This window comes from Solea solea, chromosome 20 (genome assembly GCF_958295425.1).
Source record: "Solea solea chromosome 20, fSolSol10.1, whole genome shotgun sequence".
In the NCBI taxonomy this organism is placed as follows: Eukaryota; Metazoa; Chordata; class Actinopteri; order Pleuronectiformes; family Soleidae; genus Solea; species Solea solea.
In genome coordinates, this window is record NC_081153.1 from 9726474 (window position 1) to 9750410 (window position 23937).

The 23937-nt window shown below is 37.4% G+C and overlaps 2 protein-coding genes across 3 annotated transcripts; one reads left to right on the forward strand and one right to left on the reverse strand.

Annotated features, from left to right (window-relative positions):
- Window positions 1-1593: 1593 nt before the first annotated feature.
- LOC131447065 (C3a anaphylatoxin chemotactic receptor-like) lies at window positions 1594-9575 on the reverse strand. The gene is made up of 3 exons (XM_058618529.1): window positions 9482-9575; window positions 5057-5243; window positions 1594-4833 (listed from the first exon to the last, which is right to left on the reverse strand). Exons 2-3 carry the CDS (start codon window positions 5234-5236, stop codon window positions 3952-3954), a joined length of 1062 nt encoding a protein of 353 aa, XP_058474512.1. The 5' UTR covers window positions 5237-5243; window positions 9482-9575; the 3' UTR covers window positions 1594-3951.
- A 6614-nt stretch (window positions 9576-16189) lies between these two features.
- si:ch211-171h4.5 (myelin-associated glycoprotein) lies at window positions 16190-23808 on the forward strand. Of its 2 annotated transcripts, none has more exons than XM_058619497.1 (12): window positions 16190-16260; window positions 16658-16711; window positions 17613-17815; window positions 18338-18488; window positions 18591-18745; window positions 19163-19319; window positions 20641-20777; window positions 21089-21233; window positions 21616-21721; window positions 21885-21903; window positions 22664-22741; window positions 23422-23808. In XM_058619497.1, the coding sequence occupies exons 1-12, from the start codon at window positions 16215-16217 to the stop codon at window positions 23572-23574; spliced, it is 1404 nt and encodes a 467-aa protein (XP_058475480.1). In that variant the 5' UTR covers window positions 16190-16214; the 3' UTR covers window positions 23575-23808. The 2 variants fall into 2 exon arrangements, with proteins under 2 accessions (XP_058475480.1, XP_058475481.1); XM_058619498.1 differs by having other exon boundaries at window positions 19166-19319.
- The last annotated feature ends 129 nt before the right edge of the window (window positions 23809-23937 follow it).

The window sequence follows — 23937 nt, forward strand, 5'->3', positions numbered from 1 at the left end:
CTTTGCCTTCCATCTTAGCTCTTTAGATCGGATCCACCTGACACCGATATCCGTAAACTCCTCCACTTGAGGCAGGACCTCTCTCACGTCTGTTTGGGCATTTTGGGTTTCTTGCACACAGTTGGATGACAGCAACACGGTCTTGTAGCCAGTTTTTAAAGCATGGTGGAGAACATGACTTCAACTCCTTTGGAATTAGTTTTTCCGCCAACACCATGTTCATAGTTGATGCTTCCTGAATGTGCAAAGGAAGCGTGAGAGAGTCTTGTGAACATCCAAAGAGAGACATGTCTGTCAGGAAGTAAAGACCTGTGGTAAACATCAGCAAAAAAAGATTTCAGACCAAAATGCATGAATCCAAATATGTGTATCATTTGTCACATAATGGAGACATATTCCAACACATGAAAGTTTACTTAACACAATGACCACACATACTTTACCTAAAGTACAAAAAGGTTCATTCCAACACCAAAATATGTTTTATTATTATACACATTTATACATTTAGTACTTTTGGGTTTTTAAATCAAATTCTGCCATCACACCCTAAATGTGATTGCTCAAGTTTCCACGCAAGCATCATTATCATCAGTACCTAGAAACGTATCGCTTTGGTTTCGTTTCATTACGTTTGACAAAAGAATGAAACAGAAGGAAACAAAACTCAGCAAGAGTTTACACCTCACAGGTGTTTCGCTTTAGAAACACATATTGTATTTCTAAAAAAAATAATTGGAAATTGGGCTTGTGACAACTTTCTTCCATATTCCACCACACTGGTTTGCAGAATCAAGATCATTATTACAGATATGTGTTTTGTTCACGCGAAGAAAACTATTCCTGCATAAAGCGTTTAGTTTATATGTTTCCATTAGACCATAAGAGAGTTGATTGAAAAGCTTGTTATCAGACTTGACATCTTCACAGTAGAACTTATTACAACTTGTGTTTAAATGCACTTATTGTAAGTCGCTTTGGATAAAAGTGTCTGCTAAATGACATGTAATGTCATTACAGCTTGTTCTATGCGGTTGAGAGAGATTGTTTGGCCGAACATTCAGGACATTCCATTGTGCAATCCTTTGTCTTTGTGGATGTAATGTTTCTGCTGCACTGACAGCCCGATGATTCACACGTCACATCAGTGAACCTGACACAAAACACACAAAGAGCTTCTGAGTCAACCAAATTAAAACGCCAACACAATGAGCCCTTAATTAAAAAGAATTAGAGGGTGTATTGGTCAGGACGAATTAAGATATAATAAAATAAAAGAGGACGAGTTAAGATAAAATAAAAGATAAGATAATGTAAGTTAAGATAAGACTTCTTATTCTTATAATGTGGATTTTTGCGTTGGTTGCATGGTGCGAATGGCGTGACGCGTCGTGTCAATCACTTCAATGCTCATGTTGAAAATCACGATGACCAATCAGCTTTCATGTCTGTGTTGTTAAGCTTAATTATAACATATTAATAGAGAAACGTGCAAATGATACAAACAAACCCATTCAATTTTATTGATTTAAAATATGATTATATTCGACTAAAACTAAAATATAACTGAAACCAAATGGTATTTTAGTCCCAAGACTAGAACTCAAACTAAATCAAAATGAACACTGATACAGTATAAACATATACATACTGTATTCTTGACAGAGAAAATTCACAGTAAATTCTGACACAACATGTTTACTTACAAATACACAAAAGCACAGAATTCCACATGTATTCAGAGAATGTGTGGGTGAATAACAGGCTGCTTCCTTTCATAGAGTCAAGCAAGGACACTTATCATTTATTACAAAAGACAATTACATTATATTACATATAGTTTCATCACAAAACTTTTTTATCTTTAACCCAATAATACTGGTACATTATTTGCAACTTGTCTTGTTTATATTGCATTCTCCAACTGTGTAACACATATTCTTCTTATCCAAACATGACTCAGCTAAAATGCTGCTGTATTTTTATTTTATGTTGTATTTACATTTTTACAATCAAGAAGCATGAAGGATTTTTGGATTGTATCACATTTTATATTTTTAACTGTTTATCAGATCCAGTGATTTTGACCCGAAGCCTTCCAGTTTATAACATTCCACATTAATATAATATTCATTTACAATAAAAGACATGATAGGTTTTATTACATTTTGAGATGTTATTGCCATTTTTAACTTCTCTTCTCGGTTGCCTTTTTATTGTTGTATTGTTTTGTTCTTGTTTGTGTTTTGTTTTTGTTATTTTGCTTTAGGTTCATGTTCCCCTCTCTCTTGTTGGCTTTATTTTAACATACTTGTTGGACAGTTGAAATGTTGATTTGTCATCTCTCATCTCTCATCTCTCCTTGTTATTTCTTCTCTCTTTTTTCTCTCCCTTCCTGTCCCCACTTCTCCTTCATCACCTATTTTCCTTTCACCACAACCGGCCGAGGCAGATGCTGCACATCTTTGAGTCTGAACTGTTGGGCTTCTTTTTTGTAAAGTGCTATATAAATTACATTTATTATTATCATTATTATTCTTATTCTTATTGTTGTTGTCACAGTTGCCCTACATGATTGCATTAGCTATGTGCAAAATGTCTTCAGTCCAAAAACAATTTGTTCCTTTTGGAATTAACACTTCCATCCTTTACATAAAGGAAAAATGAAAATGAAATGATCAGTTTTTGGTGTGTGCACACATGCATCAAAATGTCCACTATCTGTCTCATTTTGGGATGGGAATACAGGCGAAACAAAACGGAAACACATTTATGTGGATCAGACACGAGATAGCACCAAAGGTCCTGATCAGATCGACTGCTTATATGAACACGATCGGCATAAACCAGCCCTCTCGTTCGGAATATTTGTTTCTGAATGTGCTGAATCAGATCAGAGTTTTCAGATTGCCATATTTACATCTGATCAGGCTTTTATTCTGTTTCCTTGTGTCCATGTAAACATAGCTGCTGAGGCTGTTGCCACTATGTCGTGACATCCGGATTAAAAATATCTACAGGACCAAAAGTCTATCACTTGTCTGTCCACATTCTCTCACAGACTTCACAGTGTAAGTGCTATCATGGAAAAAGACAGAAGACAAAAGAAAATCATAGTTTGTGTGCAATGCATGACAGTGTGTATAGTAGGAGCTCTCAGTGGAATGTTAATTGCTTTTTACGAAAGACATAAAGACGGTGAAACAAAGTCAACATTAAGAACTATAGTTGAGCATTTAATTGATATATGTATGAACCTAAAGCTGGCATTGAAGCTATAATTACAGAGGGAAGATGTGACTTTATATTTCAAAAATTGCTCACCTCAGTCTGCTCAGGTGAAAGAGCTTATAAAGTCTATGTACTGAGGTTTAAAACATGAGAACATGTGATAGCTTTTTTATTATTTCCCGTCACATGGTTTGTGGTTTAGGAAATGTTATTTTCTATCTTTTTCCAAAATAATGTTGCGTCCATCCTGAGCCACAACTGTGCTAAAATGCTACGAGCTGTGACCTTAACATAAACGCAGCGTCTGGCCCGCAAAAGAAAAATGAAATGGTGAATATAACATATGTGCCTAATCTCTGATGACACATGATGGTCATTTTAAAATTTAATATAATACATTTCTTCTATTTAACCCCTTTAATCAGCATTTCTTGGCTGGAAACGGAGGTTTGTAAACCGCTCACTCTCCCACACCAAACCCCATAGAGAAAATCCGTGATTTTATATCAAAGCACACAGGAGTTGTTGATCCACTGCTACTTCCATCAGTAAGTTCAAATGTGTTATTTTCTGACTTAGGTGTTTGAAATCCTTTGTTCACGTTTATCTCAGTGACACAAACTGCAGCTCATGCAACCCCATGAGCTAAAACCACTGATTTTCTCTATGGACTTTGGTGTGGGAGAGTGAGCAGTTTACAAAATTCAAACACCTTAACACTCACACTTTAGCTGATGTGTGGCTCTTTCCTGTCACCACAACCGAGGCTGGTTTGGACCCACTACTGTCTTCCAGAGAGCGGTCGTTGGACTGCGTTGCCTGTCGTTCTACATCGTCTACCAGCGCTCGGGTGTACACACTCAGTAACGTCTGCCTGAACTCCCCCCTCATGTCCAGACCCATGCAGAAGTACAACAGTGGGTTCACGCAGCTGTTAAAGTAGGCAACGCTCTTTGCCACTGGCTGCCATATCTTCACCACCTTGTTCTTACTGTCCACCCTCTTCACCAGCAGGAGGCAGTGGTACGGTGCCCAGCACAGAAAGAAGGCAATGACCAACACGGCTAATATACGCAGAGGGCGAGATTTCCGGGACAGGCGCGTGCGCCGGATGCCAAGTGCGGCAAGGATGTAACAGATGAGGATGACCACGAACGGCAGCATGAAGCCACATAAGAATCGGATGGAATAAAGAGCCAGTTCCATGCTCTCGCTGCCGGCTGTCTGCGTCTTCACCTCCACAGAACACTTAGTAATGTTTTTGTCGTTAAGGTAAACTTTGCGGTAGACGAAATAAGGAGTGCTGAAGGCAATCGCCACTGTCCAGACGCAGACTGCCACCACCCTCGCGGCCAACAGGGTGCGCCGTCGCTTGGTGAAGACGGGCTGCCAAACGCAGAGCACTCGGTCCACACTGATCACAGCGAGGAGAAAGACGGAGCAGAACATGTTGGCGTATTTGAAGAAGCCGTTGAACTTGCAGAGGAATAAACCAAAGGGCCAGTGGCCGAGGAACTTCTTGACGAGGGAGAAGGCACGCGTGAAGCAGAAGATCAGGTCTGCGATCGCCAGATTCACTAGCCACACGTTGGTGACCTTCGGCTGAGGAGGAAGGAGATTTAATAGATGAGAAGGAAAAGAGAGAACGGCATCACATAAAATGTTAAAAGCACTGAAAATTGCCCAGCAGGTGTTTATAAATTGGTTTTCATTAATTAACATTAAAAGTAACATTCAAAAAGTTTCTGTCATGTCATGTTCCTGTAAAAAAAGAAAAGACTAACCCACACAGTTCAGCTCTATAGGCCGGGCAGGTTACCCCTACCTTGAGCTTGAATCCTGTCACCCAGATCACTATAGAGTTCCCGGTGATGCCGAGCACCACAGTCAGCGTGTAGAGAACTCTGGTGACATTGTCCATGACGGCATCGATGTCCACTGTCGTCCCCTTCTCATCCTTGGAAAGGCTGAGGATTTCGACCGGTGCAGAGACATTGGATGACATTGTGTCGCTGCAAACACAGAAAAACAACACAGTAGTGTCATATCATCACTGTCTGAGGTCTGACCACGTAAATCTTTGAAAATACACCTTTTGTTTTCCATGATTTATGTATTTGACGTACAGACTCTCAGTGATTTTATATCACAGCACATAGCAGTTGTTGATCCACTGATGCCTCTGTCAGTAAGTTCAAATGTGCTTTTTTGTGACTTTGGTGTTTGAAATACATTGTTCAGATTTACCTCAGTGACATAAACTGACCACACAAGGCAGCAGTAGACCAGCAGCTCCTGTGTCCCGGCAAGTTCAAAATGCAGATTTTTCTAAGCATTTATTTAAACATCCTGGCAGCCATGTTTTTGCTGTAAGCAATCCTACAGACTGATTCTCAGCAGCAGGGGGCGCTCACAACAGTCAGCACCATCAAGTGTCAGTAGCTCACAAAACAGACTTTAAAAAAAACACCTACAGAAAAAAGAACCAATAAATAATATCCAACACTAAAAACACAAACAAAATCTGACTATGGTGTCTAATTAGTAAATAAATAGATAAAATAAATTAAAATGCAATTAATCGTGAAATTATTTAAATGAATGGTTCATTCTGGTTTTAAAAAATATCTTAAATCAGCTTTTCCCTGCTCTACCACACCTGATTTAAATAGTCAGCTTGTCGGCAAACTCTGCAGAAGAACCCCAACCCTCTAAAAAACCTCTAAAACATGGGTGTCAAACTCTGGCCCGCGGGCCAAATTTGGCCCGCCGTGTAATTTCATTTGGCCCTTGAGGCAATATCAAATTAACATTAGAGCTGGCCCGCCGGTACGATTTATTCATTGTTATTTTATTTTCAAATTTATTAGCATGTGGAAAAAGTTAATGTTGATATTTACCTCAGAAGGCTGCAAATAGAAAAGAGGCATTCAATTTTTTATCTAAATTTTATTTAATATGCCATTGATGTTTTTTCGTTTGTTTTTTGAAAGTTGATTTTGCACTATTAAGTTATATAAGCGTTGCTTGTTCCATATTCAGTGTTAAAACAAATCAGTGTAGCAAACTGAGCAATAATTAACGTTTTATTCATGCACTTTCTCTTGCTACTTCAAGGCTTGAATGTTTGATTCATTCATTATTGTTATTTTATTTTCAAATTTATTATTAGCCTGTGGAAAAAGTTTATTTTGATATTTACCTCAGAAGGCTGCAAATAGAAAAGAGGCATTCAATTTTTATCCATCCATTATCTACCGCTTATCCTGTATTTAGGGTGCATTCAATTTTTATTTAAATTTTATTTGATATGCCATTGATATTTTCTAATTATTATTATTATTTGAAACTCGATTTTGCATGTCACTATAAAGTTATATAAGCCTTGCTTGTTCAATATTCAATGCAAAACTTGTTTGGGTCCCTATTAAAAGGTTAATTTGTTCAACCTTGGCCCGCGGCTTTGTTCAGTTTTAAATTTTGGCCCACTCTGTATTTGAGTTTGACACCCCTGCTCTAAAACATGCAGGACTAGGATTGGGAAACAACAATGACTTTATTTTACCAGATTTTCTTTAGCTTGTTTTTAGTCACAGTAGTCTTTAACTGTAAAAAAAAAAAGTGTAAATCTATTCAATGTTGTTTTGTGGTTGTTGTAGCAGTAAAAGCACACGTAGAACTGATGACATTAACTGCAGCTCTGCTCATGTCAGTCAGAACACAGTGTGATAGTGAACTCTGGAACCGAGGAAGCTAAATGGAACCCAGCCATCGTGTATATGATTTTTTCACCCGTGACTTTTCCGACTGTGACCCATCAAGATTCCATCCTGTATAAAACCCTGCAGGGACAACAGGACGTATTGTCTGACACTCACACACGCAAACTTGTTTTTATATTTTAGTGAGGACACACCATAGCCCCTTACCCTTACCTTAACCCTGACCTTAAAACCTAAACCCAAGTCTAACCTTTAACCTAAGGCTAACTTCTAACTTCTGATTCTAACCCTAACCCGAAAACCAAGTTCTTAAACCCCAAAAAGCCATTTTAAATCCGTCCTCACACCCTGCTACACACTGAGAGTGACTTCCTTTGACATGTTCTAAGGCTGTGAGCGACAGTGACTCAGCTGCATGTGTTTATCTGTCTGTGTGTTTATTCACGTCTATTTTCAGAGCTTCATTTGAAGACGGAAGCTTGTGATAAGACAACTTCACTCTGAGTCCAGATTCCTGTTTCCACAGAGTAATTAGTTCACTTCACTAAGATATGTTACAGGGCTCCTGACGTCGCATGACGTGTTTCTATGAGCCGCTATATTGGCAGGCAAAGATACAGCAAAAAAATGAACAGTTCTAAGAGTTCACTGTCACTTTAAATCCTCGGAGATCGGCCAATATTCCACAAAACTTGACGCACTGAATATATCTGATCCTTCTGATGCCCTCCACGCTTTTTTACGAGGTTGAAGTTCAAGCCTTTCGTCCTGTGTCAGCTGGGATTGTCTCCAGCTCCCTGTGACCCTCATGTGGAGGATACAGCTGTAAATAATGTTAATGCAATTTATTTAAATATTTTGTTTCCCTGTTATACACACATATTTTCTTGTACCAAATGTGTGAAATATTTGCCTCAAATGTCTCATCATGGTAACAGTTGAGTATTTTCAGTCTGAAGACAAAACAGGAAGAGACCAAAGACTACAAACATGCACCAACCTCTTACCATCTCTGGTTTAACATGATCCTGCATTCATTTACTTAATATACATATACAATTAATAGGGGACACGACAAAGGAGATTAAATGAGCAGGTGATATTTTGGTTTAGTTGAGATTGAGTTTACCAGTGGAAACAGATGTGGTTTCAGAGAAGAGTGTGGGGCAGTTTACAGGACGTCTTTAGCTTCAAAGGGGAAATGAAAAAGAAAAGGAAACAACTGAACAGCTTCCTCCACATTAAAATAAAAACTTCAGACAGAGTCAACAAAACAATCTCGATGAGCAGTTGAAACTGGGAGATTGTGGGACTGATTAATACTCAAGAGAAACACAGCGTTTTGGGTAAAACTATACTTCAGAAGGCAAATTATAGCAGCCTTTCTCCATTTTAATTCATCAAAAAAAGTATCTATTTCCAAAGATCTAATAACTTGAAGCTTGTGCATCAACAACATGATTCAAATGACTTTTGCAAAATAGGTGACATACGTTTTGTAAATACTATAAATGGTATATTTTTATATTTTTATTTATTTATTTATTTATTTTTTTTTTTTTAAACTACACTTCTCCAAAGTGAGAAAATGGGAACTTACATTTTTCTTCTGTTTATACACTAAACATGAAACTAGTTGAAACTGAAAAAAATGACGCCAAACAATTCCACAGGTTCACTCCTGTTTCCCCTGTGCAAGCACTGCACATATTGTATATATTGCAAATATTGTAAACTGCGTCATTTACTCTTTACTCTTTCTTAAATCATCAGTAAATCTTAAAACATTTTTAAAAAGCAACCATATATATAGTTTTACTATATTGTACACAATTCTGAATTGTAAATCAACATGACTCCAAACTATGAAACTGTGAGTGAAATTTTGTTCTAAAACTCCCCTTTTTCAAATGTCTGTAAACAAGGTGCATCAAGGAAACTCACATGTTTTACACAGTGAAAAAAGTCAAAGTATGCACAAAGTTCTCATCGTCATGACTCCAACATGTTAATAATAGTAGTAATAAAAATAATACAATTTATTCTTATAGCGCTTGTTTTTATGCAGATGACACTCAGTTATACCTTATATTTAACCAAAATGATCTATACGATGACGATCAAATAACTGTAAGTCATATGTAACACGCTCTCATTTAAAGCTACAGCGCATAACTTCAAATATAAACAAAGGTCCAGTGGCACTGCTGTTTTTTTTTATGTGTTTATTGATATTTATTAATTTCTATTAAGCAAGAGTGACTTTCAGTCAAATGATGTTGAATTTTGTGGTCTAGGAAAACATGTTTCTATTTTAGGTATGTGATAAAAACACGTTTTACCATTTGAAACAGATGCAGCCGTATATTCAACGAGAAATTCACCAAGTGAAAGCAGTTATTTCTCATTTCTTCTCTTACTTGAACTGCAAACATAAACATCAACCACAAAACAAAAGCTCAGAGGACTTAATGACATAATATGTGGAAGTGTTTAAGAGTGAAGTGAAATGTGTGCTGATTACTCACCTGAAGATTTCAAACTAATTATATCACAGATCTGAGTTCAATGTCTTCACGCTCAGTGGTTAGAGATGGAGAGGAAGCATCTTCCTCTGTGTCACAGTTAATTCTGGTGGCTTTATTTACACAAGCACAAACACACACACACACACACACACACACACATACACACGTACTCATACAGACCCTACCTCCTCCTTATTTTGTGTCATGAGTGTCTGGCTATGTCTTCCTCTTTTACTCACACAGTCAAACTCACTTCATCTCCTTAACTGGTTCCACACACACACACACACATGCATGCACACATGCACGCACAGCATTCTTAGTTCCTAACCCCTCAAGTTAACCGTAACCTAATTCTAACTCTATGCCTAAAACTAAGTCTTAACCCATTAAACTGCTCTTTTAAGGTGCAGAGACCAGAGGACCAGCCAAATTGTCCTCACCTTCACAAAACGTCCTCATTTTGTGTGGTTTATACATTTTTTTTGTTCCTCACAAAGATGTATGAACAAGTACTCACACACATACATATTACTACAGCATTATTACTGAAGGAGACATAAACCACCTACACCCATCACACACCTAATTCTAACCCTAAAACCGGGTCTTAAACAATAATGAGTCCTTTGAAGGTCTGACAGAAAGTGAGGACTAGTCGTAACTGTAGTTAATATCAGTGGTCTACACACACCATTCTTAGTGAGTAGACTCATAATGCATCCCTGAGCCCTTTACCTAACTCTCAACCTAAACCTAGTACACGTACCCCTGGCCCCTTACCCTTAACATAATCCTTATTGTACCCAAACCTTAAAACCAGATGACGACTAGCCAAAATGTCCTCACTTCCTGCAGTTTAACAGCGGCCCTCACAAAGGCATTCATACAGGTACACAGACAAATATGAACTGTCTCAGTGAGGATACTCATAGTCTATTCCCCAGCCCCTTACCCTTAACTTAACCCCCTTATGACTATCATGATAATCAGGTCGTCTGGATTTATTTTGATTTTATGGCTGTAGAATTGTCAAAAAATGTTCAATGAGGGAGTGTTTCTGCATCTTTTTCCAAGATACAGTAACATTCAATTTTCGATATCTGGAAGATATTCAACCGTTTAGGAATTCTCAGGAGTACTGAGAAGCTGACGTCACAAACCGGTGACGCGCTGGTGAGTCTTGTCTGTGATTGGACGGTTGTTCCGCGGAAGTCCTGAGGGCTACCGTAATGACAAGTATGTGGGCACAAAGCTCTATTTCTCTGCTTTCCGCTATCTGTCTTTTACCGCTTTATCTTCCACATGAGGGTTGCACGGGGTGCTGTGCCGATCTCATTTGACATAGGTCTAAAGACGGGCTCACACCCCGGACAGATCGCCAGTCCATAGTTTTTGAATTTTCTAGATATCGCAAACGGTCTAGGAATTACAGTAATGAGAAGTATACATGCCAAATCTAGTTGTAATCTTGTAACCAAACCCTAAAACCAGATCTTAATTAAGGGGTGACAGAAAGTGAGGACCAGCCAAAATGTCCCCACTTTCATAAAGTGTCCTCACTTCCTGTAGTTTAAAAGTGGTCCTCACAAAGGTATACATACAAGCACACACACACTCATTGATTTCTCAAAGAACAGAATCCTCAAAATTCCACAGAAAAAACTTTAACAAACAGGCACATCCTTATTTGGAATTTTACTCACTTCCAGTTGAAGTGTCTAAGAGGACACTTCCATGAAAACACACAAAAACAAGTTAAACAAACAAACAAACAAAAAAGAATCAAGGAAAGCGCAGGAGAAAGAGTTCATGTCATGGGAACTCAAGTTTTCCCCAAGAGCCAAAACATGTGGCAATAAATAGATTTAAGTAAATGTAACTTTTTTTAGAGCAAGAACAGCAATAAATATTCACACGCACACACACACACACAAAATAATATTTTCACCAATATATATAAATATTTGGTTGAGAGTTGAGTGTGTAATAGGAATGGAGTAGAAACACTTAAGTCTATACTAATGCTGTTGTCATTTTACGTAACATTGTTTGAAATAATCCATCCATCCGTCCGTCCAACTTTTGTAACTTCAGTGTTTGAAATCCATGGTTCAGATTTACGTCAGTGACACAAACTGACCACACGAGGCAGCAGTAGACCAGCCCTGCGAGCTAAAATCACTGGAGATAAAACAGTGAAGACATTCTTAAAGGAATAGTTCACCGATTTGCATTTAGCTTTGTATTACTAGAATAGGGGTAGTATTTTTTTTAAAATTGTACTTCCCAGCCTCAGTTTCCCCTGAGTGATTTCTCAACTCAGATTTAGGGGAAACTGAGGTTGGGAAGCACAACTTTTACTACTACCCCTATTATAGTAATACAAAGCTATTCCTTTAAGATACAATTCATCCTAAAATACACCATTGCTGTATCTAATTTTCAGCTCATCTCTATTCATATCTTAAGTGGTTTGCGTTTATTATAATAGTGTCCAAATTATTTCCTCATGCTCATGACAATAATGACTCGAAAACAATTTTTGTCAATAGCAATATAATTGTGTGTAATTGCTCTGTTTAATGAGTCTATATTGTTCATTGTGTTTTCTGTTCTTTCACTTTTAATCATCTGCTATGTATACGGTCATTTTGTTGTTTTTGTCTGAGATCACTTATAAATACTACGTTTTTATTGGCTCATGTTGACTGTTTAGCCTCAGGAGACAAAGATGAGTCATGTCGCTCTGCAGGAGACACTTCTTTCTCTTTGCTTTGGTTTGCGATTTTGAACGTTTCTTATTTTTCTTTCTTCGGAAACGAAACACAAAAAGTTTGAATGTGGAACCGCTTCCTTGTTTTCGTTGCCCAGGTCACTCGACATGTCGCAAAAGGTCACGGCAGACATTTGGTCGCTACACAGAGGAAGTTATTTGTGAAAAAGTGCCACTTGAGAGATTTCTTCTGAACACTGAAGGGTTCAGAAGAAAAAGAAGCAGCAGAAGGAACAGTTTTCACTCACACACACGTCTTTAATCAGGTTATTGAACATGGATTGGACTAGACTTTGTTTTATTTAACTAGGTAAATGTGCAGATTTCTACACTGAGTCTATAAACATAAACATACTCAAAATGTTTTTTTTCCAATCGAAAAAAAAATTGTTTTCATTTGCTGATGTTGTGCTCAAGTGTGTGTGAAAAGGGGTGTGTGTGTGTGTGTGCATTACCATTATCTCTCATCTTATATTCTTTAATTCGTCATTGGGTTTTTTTAAAATTATTTTTAAGAGTCTTTATTTATGTCTTTAGTTTATTATTGATGATGCTTGCATTCTACTATATTTACGTAGAATATGTTAGTTTTTTATTTATTTTATGGTTTATGTTATAGTTTTTTTAAAATGTCTCCTACTAACAGTTAGGCCTTGTTTGTTTGTTTATTTCTGACTAACCTGATCTATCTATCTATCTATCTATCTATCTATCTATCTATCTATCTATCTATCTATCTATCTATCTATCTATCTATCTATCTATCTATCTATCTATCTATCTATCTATCTATCTATCTATCTTTCTATCTATCCATCCACCCATCTATCATGGGAACCAGTGTGTGTGTGTGTGAGACTGACTTCATACATCCAGGCATGTGAAGCCTGGACACATTGTACTTTTCATTTCCAGTGAAAAATAAATGTCAAAATACAAATTTGATCAAGAAATATTTAAAAAAAAAACAAGACTAAGAATAAGAATTTGATTACAGTTGTTCTCACATCACTACTAACATTTGCATAGCAGTTAGTGCATTTCTCAAAACAATTAGTGCAAACTGCAAAACCTAGTAGATAACCTGCAAAAACACGTCACTTGCTCAAAATGGTCCATTCCTCAAAAGCAAGTAAAGAGTGGCTAATCCACCCTCTGCATGACTCTGCTGTGATGTAGTCACATGCTGCATCCATGGCTGCTAGCAGGGCCATTTGCGCATGTGGAAGCCGGTCATAAACCGTCCACCTCCAGGCAGAGAAAAACTCCAGTATCGGATTAAGGACTGTGGAGTAGGGAGGGAGATATTCGACCAGCGTCCTGTCATGTGTTGCAAACCACTGTCTGACCAGATGTGAGTGGTGAAAACGGACATTATCCCACACAACAACATACTTGTTGAGTTGGCCTCCACCCCTCTCATTCTCGGGGACCATGTCCCTGTAGAGAGTGTCTAAAAAAGTCAGCAGATGTTGTGTATTATATGGACCAAGAAAGGGGGATATGGGTGAGGACGCCATTGTCTGAGATGACTGCACACATTCCCTCCGCGTTGGCCTGGGACATCAGTGGTTGCTCTCTGTCGCCTTCTACCTTTGGCCAGATTGAAACCCGCCTCATCAACCTATATATGAATGTGTGCAGTGGTTCCCTGGCTTCCAGCTCCAGTAAACGCTTTATCGAGAGAGAGAGAGGGAGAGAGAGAGAGAGACTGTGTAACATAATGCATTTTGGAAAACATATTGTACAGTATGTTCTGTGAGTACATATACAGAATTGCTAGTGTACTGCATGAAACTACACAAAGTAAAACAGTTTACAGTGCTGAAGTATACATAGAAGACATGTTTAACCTGTACATACTGGTGACGGATCTCCTTCACTCTTTCACTGTTCCGTTCAAATTGCAATTGACACAGATTCAATATTGCCAAATACATTGTTAACCTCTATGACAGCGCTTTGAATTTCTTTCAGCCTTATTGCGTTGTTTGCGATCACCATTGAACAAATGGCTTCCTCTTTCTGCGGGGGAAAAAGGGGCCCTCTTCCTCCTCTGCAAGGTTGTCTTTTAATCCTATGTGGTGCAGAGTAAAATTACACTAATGTACAGTAAACATGAGATATTATGAGATGTTGGATTTCTGTCCAATACTTTACATACCTGTTCTCCCTACGAAATGTTTGAATGATCGAATTCACAGTGGTTCTTCCAACATTTGGTTGCACCCTCCGACCAGCCTCAGCCATTGTGAGGCCGTGATTGACAACAACTGTAGCCCTAATTTCATTAGGAATCTGCCTATGAATTTGGCCTCTTCTCCCTCTTCCCCTGTTTTGTCCCCTTCCCCTTCCTCCCAGCATCCTCACCCCTCTTCCACGATGCTGACCTTCCATTTGTGTGTCAAAGAATTGTAGAAATGGTAGACACTATGTCCTGCTTGGTTCATATATGCTTGCCACGTGAGGGTTCATGGGATTCATCCCTGAGTGACTGTGAACAAGTGGCTTGTCATTGGTTACACCTCCTCGTGAGTGAAAGCTGAAGTTCACCTGAGAGCAATTGTTAAAATTAGGAGACATTTCCAGGAAAAAATTATGAAGAAAGGTATAAAGTTTGCTTGACAGAATTTGATAACTAGTTCAACAATTTTGTGTGTAATGACTCAAGCAATGGGCCACACGGTGATGTAGTGGTTAGCACTCTCGCCTTGCAGCAAGAAGACCCGGGTTCGAACCCCGGTTGGAACAAGGGCCTTTCTGCATGGAGTTTGCATGTTCTCCCCGTGTGTGCGTGGGTTCTCTCCGGGTTCTCCGGCTTCCTCCCACAGTCCAAAAACATGCAATGTGGGGATAGGTAAATTGGACACTCTAAATTGACCATAGGAGTGAGTGTGAGAGTGAATGGTTGTTTGTCTCTATCTGTGTGTGGCCCTGCGATGGACTGGCGAACTGTCCAGGGTGTACCCCGCCTATCGCCCGATGTAGCTGAGATTGGCACAGCACCCCCCGTGACCCTCTGGCAGAGGATAAAGTGGTAGATGATGACTGACTGACTGACTCAAGCAATGAAATGAAGACTATTAGTTTTATTGGGAACGACTATTCAGCATCCATAAGTATAGTTCATTTTGACTGACATGACATAAGCAAATGATAATGTTATAAAACAGCAGAAAATTGTATGAAAGCAACTGATACATGTCCAAAAGCATTTGCAATTTGTTCAAAGGAAGGATAAATTGCTACTATGATGTGCACAAATGACTTAATGTTGTGGAGGTTGAACTAATAGTTATGAGAATTTTCATTCTGATCTGAGAAAAGCACCAAAGCGACTGCGAACAACTGTAATTCACATGTTGTTGTTTTTAAATCTGAGAGAGAATGTCATTAAGACTTTTTATTGGTGACATCAAATCTTTTATCTGATGTTATGCTGCCCTCTAGTGGCATGAAGTGGATTTGTTGTTTCATGATTCCAGCAAGCTTGAACAATTCCATTTTCATTTTGACCTTGTTTCCTAATTATTTTATGAATAAATGAAGAGAAATGCAGTTGTAAATACCCAGAATTTCCTGGGACACCTTCTGAATGTATGTTTTGTCTGAATCAACAGTTTAAAACTGAGAATTGAAATAATATATACATAAAAAAAAGATTACAGCAAACAATTTTACATTTGTTTTACTGATCATTGATCATCACAGGTCTAAATAGATGAATATAAATGAAATAAATAGATGAATGAATAAATAAATATATAAAGACCAGACAATATTTATCTAATAACACAGAGACGTTAAAAAAAAGAAAATTGCTCCACAATGTGGCGACATCTGTTGCAGAACCACCAACATTTTCAGTCAAATTTCACCACACACTCTTTACACAACGTTTACACAAACACACGACACTCAGAGAAGTTCCTCACTGCGACAACACTTCTGTTTTTAATGTCCACGGTCAACTGTGCAGAAACTGCTCACCATCATCTCACAGGTAAATTCAACATCCGGTTCATAAAATTACATACAAACTTTTGTGTTTTATATTTTGTTGAAATACAGAAACACTAAATCCTGTATTTGTTTTTACAGTTTTTATATATTTCTTCTTATCTCAGTGCAGCAGAGTTATGTGTTTTATTTTGAAGCGTTGCCTGATGACACTGTAAAAATAAAACAGTTGACAAAAGTTATTCAAATTAAATTTACCAAGTTATATGAAGACAACTTACTCACTTTAGTTTGAATGAGCTTAATTCAATGTCATTGTTTTGTGTTTGTTGACCATGTTTTTTTTTCTTCAATGTATATATAAGTAAATAGTTTGTCCTTAAATTGATATTGATATTGATTTTCATATTTTCCCTACTGTATTTGTTCGTCTCATGCAGCTGCGATGGGTGTTGTTCTGACTGACTTTGTTTTGCTCATGGCTCTGATGAAAGGTGTGTGTACTTCCTGGATTTTACTCATCTCAGGTGGATCAATATCAGTGTTCAGAAACTATACACACAATATTTTTTTTGTATGTAAAATGATTAAACTACATATAAAACAAAATTATTACAACTTAACGTCTTACTTTAAATGTGTTATTTATACCAAATATAATTGGAATATAAGTGGTTGTGCAGTGCAGCTAAATGTTCAGAATTCAGAATTAACAAATTAAAACTGACATTGCGAAAGAGTCAAAACATTTGTTTAATTGTTTTTGGTTGTCATGCTTTAATTATTTTATTTATCACTGTGTTTTTCTTTGTTTGCTTTTATTTTGCATGCTTTTATTCATTGATGTTAAATTAGATGTTTTCAAAAGTGATTATCATTAGATTATGAGTTTAATGGTGTTGAGCTCCCTCTGCTGGTCATTGAAGTACTACAGGTAATTTCACCAATCTTATTTAAGTTAATTGCCAAGTCATGGTTGAGCTGGCAAGCAGTTTCTCTGAGAAGAGTTTTAGAGTTGTGTGTGCTTTATATTTATTTTAACATGAAATAGTTTAATTTTTTGTAAAAAAAAAATTGATATCCCGCAAGTGTTATTACTAAACATTTTATGAATTAAATGAATGAGATCACATGTCCGAAACAGATTCGATACTATCTGACACTAGAACATCAAGCAACATTTGACTTTTTAATCAATAATTGTTTCAGTTCCAAATGTCAATAAAAATAAGTTTAATTTCTTAACACTACATCATAGATTTCTCTTTTTATTTTACACAAAAATCCTCTAAAATAACTAATGATGTGATATTAATGGAATAAAATAAATACTTTCAGTAGTTGAGTGAATGTACTTAACCTGCTGCTGTTGAGGCTTTTATTTTGTCTTTGCAGGCGTCGTAGGTCAAAGCTGGGATATAATGTTGCCCGAGACCATCGTGGGCCTCAGTAAATCCTGCATCACTGTTCCGTGTCACTTTACCGTTCCTGCTGATCAGGAAACAAACATCCTGAACTGCTCCAACCGTGGCGTGTGGAGGAAAGGAAGTCTAACAGGTCCCATCGTCATCAATTCACAGAAACCCAACGTCATACAAGTGCGTTCTGTCTTTTTTTAAATTCCAAAATAAGATAGTGGTGAACATGAGAGGATTTTCAGGTGTTAACTCATTTTAAAAACATATTAGAACATGAACATTGTGAGGACACAGACTCAAGAAACAGGAGTACAAATACGAAAACTCGTGCCTTTAAAATGAAGGCAGATATTAGCAACTAATAGCTAGCTGTTGTGTCCTGCTTTGCACTTAAAATGCAAACAAAAAAATGGATGAAACGGTGGATGAAATGTTGGCGGAGAAAACTGGATCACATATGTTGCAGCTTGAGTTGATTTGAAATAAACGTCTATTGTTGGTCTCCAGCGACGAGCTAAATGCTAACGGACGCAACATCTGCTCGGTGAAGCTTCTCAGTCTGCTTGCGTTGGCTGTTGCTCGTTTATAATAAGCATTTGCCTGATTTTAATCATAACTATCAAAAACGTTTGATATATTTGGAAGTTTGGAAGTAAATCAGTGATTGATTCATTGATTTGGACTGAAAATGACATCTTGTAGGGGCAAATAATCGGAGACTTGACACAGAAGAACTGCACAACAGTGATGGAGAACTTCTCTGAGGACAACAATGACATGTTCTTCTTCAGGCTGGAATGTCCCAACCTCAAATTCACCTTCACTAACGGAGTCAGAATCACTGCTAAAAGAGGTCAGCTCAAAGTGTCCCTTAGTGAGAGCTGAGTGATTTGTGAGCGCCCCCTGCTGTCTTACTCTTTCTTGTGTGTGTGCGTGTGTGCGTGTGTGTGCACAGATCCGTCTCCTCCTCAGATGACCTCGGTGACTCAGATGTCACAAGGAGCTGAGGTGAAGTTTCAGTGTTCGGCTCCACTGACGTGCTCCAACCTTCCTCCCTCCATCAGCTGGCAACCGCAGGACATTTTCAGTAAGGAGGAGCTGGTGGTGGAGGTGATCACTCACTCACTCACTCACTCACTGACTCACTGTAAACTCGCAGTAAAGTCCCCTCCATAACAGTTTAGTTAGTTCAGTCTAGTTTAGTTTAATTTAGTTTAGGTTAGTTAAGGTTAGTTTAGGCTAGTTTAGATCAATTTAATTTAATTTAATTTAATTTAATTTAATTTAATTTAATTTAATTTAATTTAATTTAATTTAATTTAATTTAATTTAATTTAATTTAATTTAATTTAATTTAATTTAATTTTCTCAGGTTTTTATTTGTTTCCTTTTTTATTGTTTCACATGTATTTGATTATTTTGTGTCATTTAACTTCTTATATGTATACATACATATATAAATGATTAGATTTCATTAGATTCATATATGTTTTTCTTGTATTCACATGCTCTTTTTTTTTGTAAAAGCAGGTCACAGACGGCCAGACGGTCATGACATCTACGATGACCTTCACGGCCTCTGCTGACCTTCACAACGAGAGCATCATTTGCTCGGTTTCTTACCCGCTGTCCAAAGGAAAGAGCAGTTCACCGTCAGCAACAACTCGAAGACTCAACATCTGGTGTGAGTGTTTGTCTGCGTTCAGCTCAGCCAAGCAGAGCGCGACCTCTGCTGGTGGTTCTAATAAAAGCCTCGATTATTTTTAAAAGACATGACATTCAAAAGCTACAGGAACCAAAGGTGAGATAAGATAAAGTGAATTAATTCAAATAACTCAAACAGATATTCATATATATACTAAATAACATTAGAATATCTGTTGATAAAACTGGAATTAAAGTCTAACTTTAACACTTTTTCCAGGTGTAAACCAATATATATGTGTATCTAGTTGACGTTATATATTGAAATTATACATACAGTATACTACTGATGACAGATTAATTGATTGATTAATCAATGAGTCTTTGGTTCATTCATGAACTCTCGTTCCTTCCTCCGTAATGAAAACAGCTCTGACTCTTGTTCGAGTGATGAATGCGTGTTGGAAAGGGGACGTGTTTGAGCGTGACGCCGCCTGAGGAGGATTTTTTTGTTTTCTTTTTCTTTGAAAAGAAGAAACTTGTCTTAACTTGACAGAAGTAAAGAAAGAAAAATGGCTGCAAACACAAGATGTTGTTATTTTGCCACAGGCAGAAAAAAGTATTTGAGACAGTGATTCAGTCATTAGCATAAATGTTAGAAAAATTTACTTTTTAGCATCGTTTTAGCATCAAAACATAATTTACGTAGTTTTTTCCATTTCACATTAACGTAATGTATCACTTTAAATGAATTATTGTATATAAACTTATAATAATGCTGCAACAATTAATCAATTAATTGGTGATTGAAGTGTCAGCTATGTTCAGCTTCATTAACATGAATATTTTCACTTTCTATGATCTACAGTAAATTAAGTTATAATTTATTGATACAACTAATGATCAGTTATTTAAAAATGATGAACAGATAAACTAATAATTGAATTAGTTGCTCATTAAAGCCAAAAACTATAACACTTCAATCAAATATAATAAGACCTTAGAGTTATAATAGAATAATAATGATTGTATTTTTATTTTTGCAAACACTTATAATACAAGGTATATTTCCTCCACCGTGAAGGAAGAACATAAGATTTCTTTTACGTTAAACTTTGGCTACTTTAATTTTGTGAAAGTTTTGGAAAACATTTTGACACTTTTCATCATTTCCACAATATTTTTAAGGTGTGATTAATCATAAATGTCCGTTATCAATAATAATAAAGGAAATTAAAAAATATATGTCCTGAAAATGTACAATATATTGCAATATGCAACTTCACCCCTAGATGCCTCTAAATCCTACAAACTGCTCCTTTAAATATCTGTAAAAGATATCGACTTTTGTCTTCACACAGATGGTCCGAGATTCACCACAGCAATGCTGAGCACCTCTGGTCCTGTTTCTGACGGGACTTTTGTGACATTCACGTGTTCAAGTGACGCAAACCCTCCTGTGAGAAGCTACACCTGGTTCAGAGACAACCGCGGGCAGGTGAACACAGAATCTCCTCTGTTTTTAAATCCATTTAGTCAAGACAAATTAACTTGTTGAGACATAAACACGCTCCCCAAAGTCCAGTGGGGAGCGTTCAGTGATTTTTACATCACAGCACATAGGAGTTGTTGATCCACTGCTGCCTCCATCAGTAAGTTCAAGATTTGATTAGACTAGTGCAAAAACAAATGATCTTTTTGTGACGTGACTATGTTGTCACTGAAAGCCAGTGTCTATGTCTTTATCGAGGTTGCTCTTTCTTTATTTCTCAGTGTTTTTTTTGTTGTTTTTTTTTAATGTCCTCTCAGCTCAACAGAGTGGGACAAGGACAAACGCTGATCCTTCAGGTCAGTAAGAGAGACACCGGGTTGTACCTGTGTGAAACCCAAACTCAGCGAAGCTCTGAGAGATCCAGGTCTGTGGTTCTGGAGGTGCACGGCTCTCCTACTCAGGGTAATTGTGGTGTTTTAAAGCTGCAGTACGTGACTTGATGATTGATTCTAGTTGTCGATGTTATTATTAATGAAGTTGGAGTTATTTATTTGCTGCATGCTTACTTGACGGAGGGAGCATTTGTCTGTATACAGCAGCACAGCAGGGGTGGGCGGAGACTAACGCAAAGAAAGTGCATTGAAAGTTCTCACATCAAAATCCTATGTAAAACCAACATGTAAAAAAAAAAAGTACAATAAAAACACACAATTTTAGATATATTGATATTACACAAGTGTTTTATGTTTAAATGTAACAATTCCAAAGGTTTTAAGAATAGTAAAGTATCAAGCTGGTATTGTTTTTCTCTTGTTCAGACATGTTTTTTATTCCGATTTTTCAGAGAACTGTAAAAATGTGAATTCACTGATAATTCCCTACATCATCTGTGGAGTTTTGCTGGTTCTCTTCATCCTGACCGTCGCCGTTGATTTGTACAAACATCAAAGGTAAAAACAAAACGAGAGCTCACTTTTATTTTCCACTTTTACTGTCTTTGAGAATTCTTTAAATGCTTTATTATCGTTTGAAAACCCACTCACCAATGACACTTAATCGTCTCAGAACTTCTTGCCTAACATTGCCTCTCTTTGTTTTTCTTCTTCTTTTAAGTCTTTCCAAGAGGCTGAAGGTAAGATTTTCTCTTTTTTTTCCCCCACTTCAAACAAAGACAGTTCAGAGACAGACAGTCAGATGAGAGACACGCTGTCGTCTCCTGCTCGGCGCTAACACTTTAGATCAGATAAGTAGTTTTGACATCACGTCATGGTCGACTCAGCGTCTCCTTCACGCCGACACTGCCGTCATCTACGTTTGACTGAGGCAGGAAGTCAGTGTGACACAGGAAAAAAACACATCTATCATTTTTAACATTAACTAATATACTAGTATAGAAACGTCCCAGACAAATTTGGTAGGTGCTAAAAAGTCTTCAACTTCTTAATTTAAGTCCAACCACTTTTTCAGGTGTAAAGCAGTGTATATGTGTATGTAGTTAATGTTATTTGTTGTATTGAAATTATACATTTTGTGAAAATGTATCATTTTTTAAACACGGCATCATTTCAGGACACGTCTTCAAGCACACGCAACCACCCAAAATGACTCGAAACGCTGTCGTACATATGCCAGACCTATACGTGGTGCTGTAGCGCCACTATCCCAAAACTAGAGAAGAAGACGCTGAGCATAATATGCTGTATGTGTACGCTACAATGTAAACAATCACAGAAACAGAGACAGAATAAAGAAAGTCAAGACAACTAAGAATAAAATAAAAGTTAACATAGAGAAAAGAAAAAGACAAAATAAACTTCAGGAGAAAGGGATTAGTTACTTTTTAAATGATTGTGCCATGTGTGACAGATGTTATTGATCCATTTGTTTTGCAGAGGATTGAGCAGAACAGGGACCACACATACGCTGAACTGAGGACGGTGAATGTCAACAGTGTCTATGATCAACTCCAGGTATCTGAAATACCATTTTTATACACTAATACACTTTTCTTCCTCACTCTGAAGCTCTGTTTGAGCTTGGGCACGTCATCGTGACTAAATTCACTGAGTTGCTGTCATTGATTAGATATTAGCTTTAATGAGCAGCTGAACATGTGTACCTAATAAAGTGGACAGTAACTTTGTTACCAGTGCAACAAGTTGATTCCAAAGTTAAATATTCATGCGACTGTTTTCTTTTATTAAAGATATCTGGATAAACAGAATTAAACCTGAACATATCTGGATAACTAGAGTTAAATCTGACGTCATCTTGATGCCCATAGTCTGAATTTAGAGGATTATTTGGATTATTTAGCCAGATTAACATTTAAAGTGGAGTGAAACGAAGCAGGAATTGATTATTCATGTCCAGACATGTTTAAAAACATTTAAAATCTGACTTCTGTCTGGAGGGGGCGCCCTCGTGCACAGTTAGACACTTGGTCCAGAACATGTGGATGTGATTCCATCAAAGTTTTTTTCTCTAAGGCTCTAAACAGAGGAGCAGACGTCAGGTCTGCTGGTAACATCCTCTTCAGAAGCTTGGACTAACAGATTATTGGGTCATCAGAGTATATTTGCTTGTTTTCTCTGTGTCGATGTATCACACTGCTCTACTCTGTCCACGTTTGATTTTGTTTCGTCTCCAGAGGCGTCCACAGCTGAAACCGAAGCCCAGAGCTCCTGAAGATCCAGAGTATGAGAACAGCACCAGCACAGTCACAGTCAGAGAGTCACAGTCAGAGTCACAGTCAGAGAGTCACAGTCAGAGAGTCACAGCCAAACAGAGACAAACGACCTGAGCTGAACTTTTCATGAACACCAGCCTCCAGTTCAGACAGGGGTCACCAGAATTTTAGGTTTTCAACGACTTTTCTCTTCGAAGTTTTTTAATGAAATAAAAATGTTTTCCAAATGAACCAACAAACTGAAGACAATGAAGACTTGCATGTACACATCATGGCTGCATCGTCTGTTTGTTTGCACAAAAACTTAGCACAATATGTCTGTGAAAAAGATGCAACTCAAATTGAATAAAATACGAGCACATTAGCAAAAACATTTGTTTTTTCTTTGAAATAAATATGTCATATACAGTCAGGGGTCGCGTTAACCGAATATTTTCCGTCATTGACCGTTTTTTTAAAACGGTGACGGAAAAATCT

Excerpts from the sequence above, each read along its gene's own strand:
- LOC131447065 (XM_058618529.1), bottom strand. The coding sequence starts at position 5,236 with ATGTCATCCAATGTCTCTGCACCGGTCGAAATCCTCAGCCTTTCCAAG. Across the intron at positions 4,834-5,056 it reads TGACAGGATTCAAGCTCAAG|CCGAAGGTCACCAACGTGTG; the intron begins GTAGGGGTAACC and ends CTTCCTCCTCAG.
- si:ch211-171h4.5 (XM_058619497.1), top strand. The coding sequence starts at position 16,215 with ATGTCCACGGTCAACTGTGCAGAAACTGCTCACCATCATCTCACAG. Across the intron at positions 16,261-16,657 it reads TGCTCACCATCATCTCACAG|CTGCGATGGGTGTTGTTCTG; the intron begins GTAAATTCAACA and ends CGTCTCATGCAG. Across the intron at positions 19,320-20,640 it reads TCGAAGACTCAACATCTGGT|ATGGTCCGAGATTCACCACA; the intron begins GTGAGTGTTTGT and ends GTCTTCACACAG.